Source organism: Macrotis lagotis, chromosome 6, assembly GCF_037893015.1.
Source record: "Macrotis lagotis isolate mMagLag1 chromosome 6, bilby.v1.9.chrom.fasta, whole genome shotgun sequence".
In the NCBI taxonomy this organism is placed as follows: Eukaryota; Metazoa; Chordata; class Mammalia; order Peramelemorphia; family Peramelidae; genus Macrotis; species Macrotis lagotis.
This window is the reverse complement of record NC_133663.1, coordinates 164,797,527-164,810,022: the sequence shown is the minus strand read 5'-3', so window position 1 is coordinate 164,810,022 and position 12,496 is coordinate 164,797,527. Positions and strand designations below refer to the sequence as shown.

The following is a 12,496-nucleotide window of genomic DNA, read 5'->3' as shown; positions in this document are numbered from 1 at the left end:
CCAACGAAACAAATGACAGCTACAAGTTAATGAAAGTTTTACTCAAAAATTTTCTAGCAAAATCTGTAAGAATTCCAAAGCTGAATGCGAAAATAGAAAAATCAATTAAATCTTCAGTCCTATCATGGAAATATTACTGTATACAACACTTTTATTCTATATTTAAAAGTACCTGAAATAGTTATATAAATACATTTTTAAATTTATTCTCCTCAAGTATTAATATCAATAATAGAAAATTTATACAAAGTCTTCAAGTGAACTAACTACAACCAAGAAACAAAAATGAAAGATTCTTTTTAAGGAAGCGTCTTTTAAGTCTGTGAAATTTTCATAAGGTTGGCTGTGACTACTTGCATTTCTTAATATATAATTTATATAAAACATTTATTCCTAGATCTAAGAAACTACAAGAATAAACACTGGGCCCTTCTTATCTAAGTATGAAAGAAGTTCCTGTTCCTTCATCTAAAAGAACATCAACTACACTTCAAATAGTTGAAAATTTGGCACATGTTTTAGAGTGCTGGTTGTATTCTACTTGTTCTAAGATCTAAATTCACTAGTGAGAAAGACAGTAAAACATACTGCTAATCTTAGGAAATAAATTAACCTTCCAGATTTCACTGATTTGAACATTTTCAATATTATATTCGATGCTTAGCAGTATATCCAACAAATTTAGAAATCTAAAATAAAATTTTGTATAATTTGAATTTCTGTATAAAAAAAGTATTTTCTGATATAGAAATGAATGGCAAATTCTATCTACTTCTAGGACTGGTCAACATGGAGTACCTTCTCAATTTGAAGAACTGTGTGCATCTAGAAATAAAAAGAACACTGTGGCTACTTTTATAGCTATCTTACTGTGATTACAGAAAATAAAGGAAAAGACAAAATGCAGAAAACAAATGAGAGAAAAGAGAATCAATACTGAAAAACAATGACTTTGGGATTTACTTAAAATTCTTTCATTTAAGAAATCATGTCAATCACAGATAAACTACATTACCAAAATATTAAGAAATCAAAAAAATGAGATCACACAAGAATAAATCTACATAAACTACAAAATTAACAGTACAGATAATGTTTCACCTCAATACAAAAAAAGCTTAATACTAAAAGACTCATTCAATGCTGTTTTCCCACTAATTCAAATGACCTTGCAAATATTAAGCTTTGTAATATCCTATTAGAATGATAGGTATATGCTATTATTCTTATTTTGTAGATAGAAAAATTATCAAAAAGAATGTGTAATTTGACATTTAAAAAATGAATGTTAACATTTGTTTACATATAACTGAGAAAAAATAATAATTAAATGAGAAAAAAATATCAAATACCTTGTCTAAAGGCAGTGAAAGAACAGAACCCAATTTCTTCCAATACATGTTCAAGAATAGTATATCTGGGGTAGTAACTGTGTTGCCTTCTTTTAGAAAAATTCCTTTCTAATTTTATAGCATGTATTTCTATAGTTTTTAAAGACATGTTCTTTCAGCTGTTTAAATTATTTATGACTGGTCATAATACTTAATACTCCCTTCCAAATATGAACTTCACCCTAACAGATGACTGGGCTAACAAAATCAAAACTAACTCTTGGTACTTATACTCTCTCCACAATTTAAATGTAACTTTGAATCTGACAAAACAGAGGGCTTGGGGAAGGAGGGTTAAAGTTTACTTCAAATCCCATTAAATGGCCTAATTACAGAAAAGAGAATGATAAGAGCTAGTCTCCATTTTTTTAAACAGCTGCCTCTACTCAAACAGTATTCCAGGAGTCCTCTGTAATAGATGAATTTCAGAGCACTGGTCATCCCCCTCTGACTTGTTTTCTATCCATCTAATCCAACCTTGGATGTCTATGAAACATTTCTTGAGTTGACTCTATGCTTACTCCTAAAAGAGAATTCAAAACCAACTAATATGCGAACTTCTAATACTTCTTGCTTATTAACTGGTCATCAAGAACTCATTATTCACTTAAGCGGTTGTCTTCTATCTTCTACTTCAGTTGGGATTAGGACTTGTATTCAGGCTAGGCAACCCTAGCACAAAAATTACATGGTATTTAGTCAAACTTAAGTAAACCTATCTGCAAAATTTAAGTTTTCTAACTAATCTAGACATACATTACTCAGGAGTCATTCAGGAAAGCAAATAAATATAGAAGGAAATATCTTTTATATAACAAAAAGAATAAATGGAGTATTTGCATTATAAAATAACTTGTTAAAGATAAAAATAACAAAACTTTAACAATAAAAACAAAAGGAAATAAAAAAATTTTACAGATGAGGTACTGAGGTACACAGGGTTAAATAACTTGCCTAGGGTCACAGAGCTACTAAGTGTTGAGACTGAATTTGAACTCAGGTCTTCCTTATTCCTGGTCAGGAGCTCTATTAGTGGGCCACCTAGATGCCCCAAATTTTGATGTAGTATTTTTTTTAAGGTTTTTGCAAGGCAAATGGGGTTAAGCGGGCCCAAGGCCACACAGCTAGGTCATTATTCAGTGTCTGAGATCAGATTTGGACTCAGGTCCTCCTGACTCCAGGGCCGGTGCTCTATCCACTGTGCCACCTAGCCGCCCCTTCTTAAAGTACATTTAAAAATACTACATCAAGGGTGCAGCTAGGTGGCACAGTGGATAGAGCACCGGCCCTGGAGTCAGGAGGACCTGAGTTCAAACCCCGCCTCAGACACTTAGTAATCCCCTAGCCGTGTGGCCTTGGGCGAGCCGCTTAACCCCAGGGCTTTGAAAAATCTAAAAAAAAAAATGTACTTTAAGAACTGTGTTTGAGCTACTTAACTACTTCCCTTATCGTCAGTTAACCTGAAATACTTTAACAAGTAAATTATTGGGGGTGGCTAGCTGGCGCAGGGGATAGAGCACTAGCTGTGCAGTCCGGAGGACCTGGGTTCAAACCCGGCCTCGGACACTGAATAATGACCTAGCTGTGTGGCCTTGGGCGAGCCACGTAACCCCACGGCCCTGCAAAAAAAAAGGGACTAAAGAAACCACCTATTGCATTTAGCAGGATGTCATTGCCCAGGATTAAGACACAGTTCGTTAGTCAATGTTGAATTAAGTTGCATTCTGTGCCCGTCTCTCAACTTAGAAGACTAAGAACTTTTTAAAAACATATACTAATAATGTAAAAAAGCTAATCGGGCGGTTTTTTAGGAATCGCCGGTGTTCACCTCACACGGAAAGCACCGGAGGGCTGGCCCCGGGGCCCCCGGGGCTTCGCGGGCAGCCCCCGCCCCCGCGGCTGCGCTCTCGGGCCCGGCACGCGGCGGGGCCTGGTCGGCGGCTCACCCGCCGGGCCGGGCCGCCCCCCGCCCCCCGGGCCGGGCCGGCGCGCCGCGGCGCAGGGAGGGGCCGCGAGGCCGCCCGGCCCCCCGCGCCGGCCCCCGCGCCCACCTTGCACTCGGGGCTCTCCTTCCCCTCCTCGCAGAAGTTGACGGGGGCCAGGCCCGGCAGGTAGAAGGCGCCGCCCGGGCCGGGGGCGGCCCCCAGCAGCAGGCACAGCAGCAGCCACCGCCGCCCGGGCGGGGACGACGGCCGGGGCCCCGGGCTCATGGCGGCGGGCAGGCGGCGGGCGAGCTCGGGAGGAGGCCGGGCCGGGGCAGGCCCGAGGGGACGCGCGGACTGGCGGCGGCCGAGCGGGAGGGCGGGGCTCGCGGGCGGGGCTCCGGCGGCCGATTCCGGTGACGCGCGGAGAACACCGCCGCCCCCGCGCCGGAACCGGGCGGCTCCCGGCGCGCGTGCGCCTGCGCGTGCGCGTGCGCGTGCGCGCCTCGAGGCGGCGGCGCAGGCCCGGGGCGGGCCCGAGCCGCTGCGAGAGTAGTCCGGCTTCCGGGCTTTCCGTGGGCCCCGCGGGCGGGGAGGCGGGGAGGGCCGGGCCCTGCTGGGCCCGGGGCGGCGGGAGGGCCGGGCCCCGCTGGGCCTCGGGGAGTCGGGGAGGGCCGGGCCCCGCTGGGCCCGGGGCGGCGGGGAGGGCCGGGCCCCACGGGCCAGTGCTGGCCTTCCGGGATCATCCCTGGGCCCCACTGGGCCTCGGGGCGGCGGGTGCTGCTCTTGTCCCGACCCGGCCGCGCCCGGCTCCTTGGGACCCCATTTGGGATTTTCTCGTGCCTTGGCTGGCGCGTTTTACACAAGGGGAAACCGAGGCAAATGAGGCCAAACGACTTACCCAGGGTCTCGTAGCTAGTCAGCATTTGAACTCAGGTCCAACACACCCACCCGTTCTTTTATGCCATTTTAGAACTGAGGGATTGGGACAGAGAGACCAATCGGAATTGGGTTGCCCTTGACTGCCTGTTGATTAGTTTGTTAAAATTGGGGGGATCAACTTTTTTTTTCCTTACTTTTTGCAGGGCAATGGCCACACAGCTAGGTCATTATCAAGTGTCTGAGGCCGGATTTGAACCCAGGTATTCCTGACTCCAGGGCCGGCGTTCTATCCACTGTGCCACCTAGCCGCCCTCAACTTAACTCCTTAAGTTGTTTATAGGAAGAGTTTGTGAATCATTGGTGTTCTCAACACATGAGGAAATCTCAGCAGCCGTCCCAGGCTGGCCATTTACTAAACAAATAAGTCATTCACATCTATGAAATGTAGACAACCACAGTCTAGGTTTTGTTGTGCAGAAAGTATTTCACAAACTTTAGCAGTTCAAAAGATCTCTGATCTCATTGATGTGGCTACTTTCTTCAACAGGAAAGGTAACACCTCATTCATTCACTGTTCAGAAATCTAGGATTAAGAACTGGAAGAAACTTGAGGTCAACTAGCTCAGTCATGGGCAGCTAGGTGGCAGCGGGGATAGGGTGCCCCCTGGAGTAAGGAAAAGCGGACTTGAAATCTAGCTCAGACATATTTCTCACAGTGTGACCTTGGGCAAGCCACTTAACCCTGTTTTACCCTAGTTTCACAGGTCTGTAAAAAGAGCTGAAGGAGGAAATGACAAACCACTCCTGTATCTTGTCCAAGAACACCCCAACTGGGGTCACAAAGAGTCAGGCATGATTGCAAAACAATTAAACAAAACTTCATTCAATGAACTAGTATTCAATGATTTTCTATAGGCACTGTCCCAGACCCTGGGTATACAAAGAGAAAACAGGAAAAACGTACCTGCCCTCCAGATATTCACATACTATAAATAGAAACAAGAAAACATGTAATCATAAGTAAATTCAAAATAGATGTGCAATGAGCACATTGAAATGGATGGAAAAGGGGGGAGGATTGAGAATAGCAACTAGGGTTGGGGGAATAAGAAAGATCTTGCCAGTTGACCCTGGAGCTGAGCTTTAAAGAAAGGAGTTAGACAATGTAAAAACTGGCAAATTGCCTTCTGTGGGGAGTGGCAGGAGGGAAGTAAGATTAGGAGGAAAAATGTAAAACTCAAAATCTTAAAAAAAAAAAAAAAGAAATGAGAGCACAGTCCAGATTTGGCAACTATCTGTGCAAAGGAATGTCTTCTACTTGAAGCCCTAGGTAACGCATTGTGTTTGGAATGAGGAATTCCTGAAGAAAAGTAATGAGTAAAAAGCCTTGAAAGGTAAACTGGAGTCAGACTGTGAAGGGCTTTGAATACCAGAAGATTGTACTTTGTCCTAGAGGCAATTAGGAAGCTACTGGCAGGTATTGGGTATAATTCCAATCGCATAATTTTACAGGTAAGGAAAGAGAAGTAAAATTTGTCCAAAGATTTAGAGAGAGAATCTTATGCAAAGAGAAAGACAGGTTTCAACCAAGCACCAAATGACTATTTGCCACCCAACCAAAATGAATTTTCACCTTGTGTAGTTTTTGTCCAAATCCTCCCACATATCCTTCATTAAGGAGTTATCCAAGGTGCTAGAAGCCTCACTCTTTAAGACTTTTTAAAACATTCTATGGGTACCACTAAAGCACTGTACTGTCTTGCACAAATGATCTATTCCTTTTGCAAAGATACACATTTTCAATGACACTCTGTATGAGCTCTTTATATAAAATATGTGACAGTCTATTTCTTAGCATGTATTTTTTTTTCCATTTCCTTTTGGGTCATCTACAATTTTAATTCTTTAGAGGTTGCTATAATCCATGATTTTCAGTCTTTTAAGATATTGACTGTAATAAAACTAAAAAATGAACATTTACAAAGTAATTATTGTGTGTCAGCCATTATACTAAGTTCTTTACAAATATCTCTTTTGGTCCTCAAAACAACCCTTTAATAGACGTTATTATCTTCATTTTACAGATGAGGAAACAAGCAAACAGAAGTAACTTATCCAAGATCAACACAGCTAGTAACTATCTAAAGATCGAGCTCTTCTGACTCTAGTCTGGGGCTTAATCCATTGTGCCATTCAGCTGGAGAATATATAAAAATATGTCTGTTAAAAAATATGATTTTGTTTCAGTGAGCTGTTTGGAGTCATTTCAGTTAATAATGATAATACTAGCAATCATTTATATAATACCCATTTAAATAAGACTCACAGCAGAAACTTTTTTGTTAAAGATGAAAAACAATAGTCACCTTTGAATAAATCCCTCTAAGTCTTATTCTCCTATTTAAAAAACTGCAACATTTCTATCCAGAAAAGTCAAAATAAAACATTTATAGCCTGTTTTCAAGGAGAAGCACACCTATATGAAGATAATCAGATTTTAAAACTAGAAAATAAAAATCAATGCAATTCAATTATTTGAAGTTTTGTTAAATGCTCACATTGGGTAGGACACTATATTAGACTTAATGGTTGAAAATAATTTTAAAAATTTATTGTCTCATCTAAGGAGAACTTTTTAAAGTTCTATGCTATTTTTTCATAGGATTAGGGGAAACCACTTAAGATCAAGAATATCAAAGGGAGTCAATTAAAAAAAATATGAAGGCAGGTGACTCTGCTATACCAGATAGCAAACAGTATTACACAGTGGTAATTGTCAAAACAGTCTGGTTCTGCTTAAGAAATAGAATGGTAGATCAGTGGAATAAATTAGGTATGCAATACACAGTAATAAATTATCATAGTAATCTAATGTTTGATAAAGACAAAGGTCTTCAATTTAGGGGTAAGAACTCACCATTTCACAAAACTACTGAGAAAATAATAAAGGAGTTTGACAATCACACTACCAAGAAAATTGTCCAAATAGGTACATGATTTAGACATAAAGAGTGATATCATAAGCAAATTAGGTAAGCATGGAAAATCTTTCTTGCTAGTGACCAAACAAGAGATAGAGAACATATAGAATGTAAAATGGATACTTTTGATTACATTAAATTAAAAAGGATTTACACAAACAAAACCAATGCAATCAAGATTAGGAAAAAAAGCAGGGGCAGCTAGGTGGCACAGTGAATAGAGCACCAGCCCTGGAGTCAGGAGTACTTCAGTTCAAATCCAACCTCAGATACTTACTAATTACCTAGCTGTGTGGCCTTGGGCAAGCCACTTAAACCCACTGCCTTGCAAAAATCTTTAAAAAAGAAAAAAAGGCAGAAAGATGGGAAAAAATTTTTGCAGCATGTTTCTGATAAAGGACTCAATTCTCAAATATATAGAGAACTAAGTCAAATATGTCATATACTACATACATACTCTGGGATATTATATATAATAATAAATAATAAATGTCAGAATATAGATCATTCCCCAAATGGTAATTGGTCAAAGGATATGAACAGATTATTTTCAGATGAAAACATTTAGGCTATCTATAGTCATATCAAAAAATGCTCTAAATCACTATCAGGGAAAGGCAAATTAAAGTAACTTGAGGCAGCACCTTTCACCTATCAGATTGTCTAAGGTGACAGAAAAGGAAAATCATAAATGTTGAAGATGTGAGAAAATGGGACACTAATGCATTGTGGTTGGAATTGTGAACTGATCTAACCACACTGTAGAGCAGTTTGGAACTATTGCCAAAGGGCTAGAAAACTGTGCATAACCTTCATCTCAGCAAAACCATTACTAGGTCTGTATCTCAAAAGAGAGAGAGAAAAGGGAAAAAAGATCTATATGTAAAACAATATTTCAGCAATTGTTTTTTGTGGTGGTGAAGAATTGGAAATTTGAAAAAATGCCCATTAATTGAGGAATAACTAAAGAAGTTGTAGTATATGAATGTAATGAATACTTTTATTTCTTAGTCCAATGGTTTTCTTACTTTCAGTTTTATAAATCTTTCCTTTCATTTTCAGGATTTCCAATTTTATATTTAATTGGGGATTTAGACTGAAAATTTTTAAAATTTGCTAATTTTATGAGAATCTTATAGCTTATAAAATCATTATAAAACCATTGAAACTATAAGGGACTTTTAGCACCTTTTGTGCTACAAGAAATATATAGGTGGATTTCAAAAATAATTTTAAAATATTATTTTACAATCTAAATTGATGCCAAAGCACTATCCCTAAAAAAAAACACAACAAAAAAAACAAAACTAAAATTGGAAATTAGAAACCAAGTTGAGAGCAATTCTTTGATGGACACTAGAAATGTTTTCAGCCTCTTTGTTTCCTAAATGTTTGTCCTTCACTTTCGAAGAAGACCACATCAAGGAGGTCCAGTGGTCACATAAAAAACTGGAGATGGTGCTGGATGTGAGGCAATCGGGGTTCCAGTGTCTGAGCTAGATTCGAACTCCTGTCCTCCTGACCCCAAGCACTAGAGCAGTGCTCAGCAATGAGTGGGTACTTAATAAATGCTTATTGAATTGAAATGAATGTTTTCCACTAAATCTAAGAGAATTATAATTCTAAAACCTTAAGGGGACTTCAGCACAGAGACAACATGAAATAATATGTGTGAAGTGCTTTGTTACCCTTAAAACACTATCTAAAGAGGCAGCTAGGTGGTGCAGTGGCCCTGGAGTCAGGAGGACCTGAGTTCAAATCCAGCCTCAGACACTTAATAATGACCTAGCTGTGTGGCCTTGGACAAGCCCCTTAACCCCATTGCCTTGAAAAAAAAATAACAAAAACTGTCTAAAAGCCTAGCTATTAATGATGCCATTTTACTGAAGGGGAAACTGAGGCCCAATGGGATCAGGTGAATTTTCGTGTGAAACAGCTCACGGAGCACTTCCAAAGCTGAATAGGAGTCCAACAACCAAGACTGTTCATTACTTTTAGTAATGTATTAGTTTAATTAGTAAATCAGTGGCATAATTAAGCTTTCTTCCCCGGCCCCCCTCCCCTCCCCCAGGGGACAGCCCCCCCCCCAGCCCCTTTCCACGCCCTTTCCGAGCTACCACTAAAACCTGGAGAACCGGAGCGCTCGACTTTCCTCCCTCACGGGAGGCGCCGGAAGCCGAGAGAGCAGCGGCCCCGGATGGACACGCGCCGCAGGCGCTGATTGGCTGGCACGCCCCTTAGCGTGGCGATTGGGACACTCCTACTTCCGCGTTTGCTTTCTCAGACACGTCATCCTACTTAGGTGACGGGAAGGGGCGGTCAGGAGGGAGGAACCAAGCGTCCCTTCCGGTTCCGGCTTCGCTAGTTCCTCCCATGGAAACCGGGCCTAGGCAGCCCGCGGCGAGTGGGCCCCGGGGCCGTCCTGGGGCCGCCTCTGCAGTGGGGGTGGGGAGGGCTGACCCCCCGGGGCCACACACACACAGACACACTTGATGCTGACGCATCCCCTGTCTGCTTTGCCGCGCTTTACCTTTACAGGTGTGATCAGCCGCCCTGGGGTTATCCGCAACGCCGAGCGCGGAGGTGAGGATTTAGGCCCCGCTGCCCTTGGAGAGCGCGCCACTTCGTCATCACTTAGTGTATCTTTTTTTTTTTGGGGGGGGGGTGGACTTGCCCGGGGCATCACACCCTGGGCCTGGGGTCGACCTTGAACTCAGTTCCTCCTCTTTCTCCACAGCTGGCCGCCCCTGAAATCAACTTGAAAGGTTTTTTTTTCCTAGAATAAAATGAATGCTTTCATTATTCTTGTTTCAAAAATAAAAATCTTAAAACAGCATGCAATTTTGTCTGTGATGAGCTTTGTTAAGTAAACATGAGCGATAAAATACTAATAAGTTTGTATCTGCCAAAGCCCTTGAAAGGTGGCTTATAGGAGAACTGGGTTTAAATTCTGCCTCTTCTCTCTCTCTCTCTCTCATAATGAAAGCTGTCTCCCAAAGCTCCCTTTCTCCTCCTTCCACTTGAAATCTCTTCTCACAAGAAAAGGGCTCCTTCCTCTAGCCAAGTCAACCATTCAGTTCCTAGGTGTCTTTTTTCGGGTCTTCGGTAGCAACTTTACCCAAAATCTTCCTTCCCTTATGGAATTTCCTTCAAGCTACTGTCTCCTTTTCTACTGTTCATTAGATTATGCATGTTTTTTCCATTAAAAAAAATTTCAGGGGCAGCTAGGTGGCACTGTGGATAGAGCACCAGCCCTGCAGTCAGGAGTACCTGAGTTCAAATCCATCCTCAGACACTTAATAATTACCTAGCTGTGTGACCTCGGGCAAACAACTTAACCCCATTGTCTTGCAAAAACTAAAAAAAAAAAAAAAAAGTTCACCTGACTGTTTCATCCCCTCAAATTAGTCTTATAGCTCTCCATCCTTTCACAAATAACTTCCTAAGGAAAAAGCTGTCTTAAATAATTGCCTTTACTTCCTGTTTTCTCACTTTTCAACAAATCCCTTGTAATCTGATTTTCAGGCTCAATGCTCAGCTGAAACTAGTCCCTCCATATTTATCAATCATTAACTGCAAATCTAATCCTCATTTTTCTTTACCTCTCTGCAGCATTTGACACTTTTCATTTTCCAACTCCTAGGTACTTTCTTGTTTCTGATTCTGTTTCCCCCTAGTTTACTTCCTATTTGTACAGTCAGTTCTTCATTGGTAGAGATAGATGATAAAGCAATTATGAAGACCTTTGCTATGTGCTAAACCCTATGCTGAACCATAATTTATTGTCCATTTTCAGTAGTGGCTGACTCTTTGTGATCTCATTTGGAGTTTTCTTGGCAAAGATACTGGACTGGCTTGCCATTTCTTTCTCCAGCTCATTTTTCAGATGAGGAAACCGAGGCAAACAAGGTCAAGTGATTTGCCCAGGGTCACACAACTACCACATGTCAGAGGCCAAAGGTTTTCCTAATTACAGGCTCAACACTCTTATCCACTGAGTTATCTACCTACCAAATTTTGGAATACGGGGCGGCTAGGTGGCGTAGTGGATAAAGCACCGGCCCTGGAGTCAGTACCTGGATTCAAATCCGGTCTCAGACCCTTAATAATTACCTAGCCTTGTGGCCTTGGGCAAGCCACTTAACCCTGTTTGCCTTGCAAAAACCTAAAAAAAACCCAAACAAACAAATCTTGGAATACAAAAAAAAATCAAAATAATCTCTTTCAGAAAGAAACTATTGCTCTGATGGGGAGAGGAAAAAAAAACCCAGAAAGGGAAGTAGGAAAGGAGAAATTCAAGCCATGCAGAAAATGAAGTAGATATGACCTCAAAATGTTATAGAGTCTGGTTCCTGGCAAGATGGAGTGAAAACTTCAGAAGAGGAATCCACTTTTATTGAGCCAGATCTGATGATCACCTCTACCTTATTGTAGTTTTCACTTAGTAAGTGATCATAAACAAGGAATGAAAGAATTTCCCAGTACTATAGATATCACTAGAAGCTTTTTTTTTTACCGCATTGTGAGATTTGGAGAGCAAGATATAGATGAGAAAATTAGTATGTAGTGGGTTCACTTAAATTCAGTCAACATTTGTTTAGAGGGTGGAGCATTATTGACCTAAAGATGAGGGACAAGACATAAAAACCTGGGTTGGACTCCACTCAGGGCCTCCAGTATTCTCTGACCTGCTGGTCCAGTCAAGCTCAACTTGACTGTTCTATTGTTTGTCTTTCTTTACCTACCATCTTCTTATGTGTTGTAACTTCTTAAAATAAATTTTTGTTTTATTTCTAACCTTACTTTACCTAGTCTGAAAAATGATTCCTCATAGACAGAAGCAAGCTCAACTTGCTAGTGGCTACATAAGGGAGAGTCTGAATCTGAGTTTTAAATCCTAGAAGTATTGGAAAGAATGTTTATATGTTTGATCTTCCTATTTCTTTGAAATAAATATACAAATTTGATAATTTTAAGTTATGAAATGGAGGTAGACACACCTAGTTCTTTAAGTACTTGCTGGGAAAGCCCACCATGCAGCAATCACACTTTAAGAAGAGATAGACAGTACAAAGACAAGCAGTAAAAGGGTACAGAGATAGATGGCAATGGGACAAGTTTGGGAGATATAATGGTAAAGGAAAACAAGTAGGGAAGGAACGAGGGTGGGGAAGGGAGACCAGAGACCATATCTCAGGGAAGCCATGAATTAGAATTAGGGAATTAGAGACTCCATGGAGATCGAAAAGTGCTGGGGGTGGGGGTGGGGAGCAGGCAGGAGTTTGAGTTCTCATTTTTATAGGGTTTTTATAGAATAGAC

At 41.2% G+C, this 12,496-nt stretch overlaps 1 protein-coding gene across 1 annotated transcript in view; it reads right to left on the bottom strand.

The window, feature by feature from the left end:
• TM9SF2 (transmembrane 9 superfamily member 2) overlaps positions 1–3,680 on the bottom strand; it is a 70,133-nt gene extending 66,453 nt beyond the window's left edge. Inside the window, exon 1 of the mRNA XM_074191964.1 lies at positions 3,443–3,680. Coding sequence (XP_074048065.1) covers positions 3,443–3,601 — 159 coding nt within the window. The 5' untranslated portion in view covers positions 3,602–3,680. The remainder of the gene's footprint in view (positions 1–3,442) is intronic.
• Positions 3,681–12,496: the final 8,816 nt, after the last annotated feature.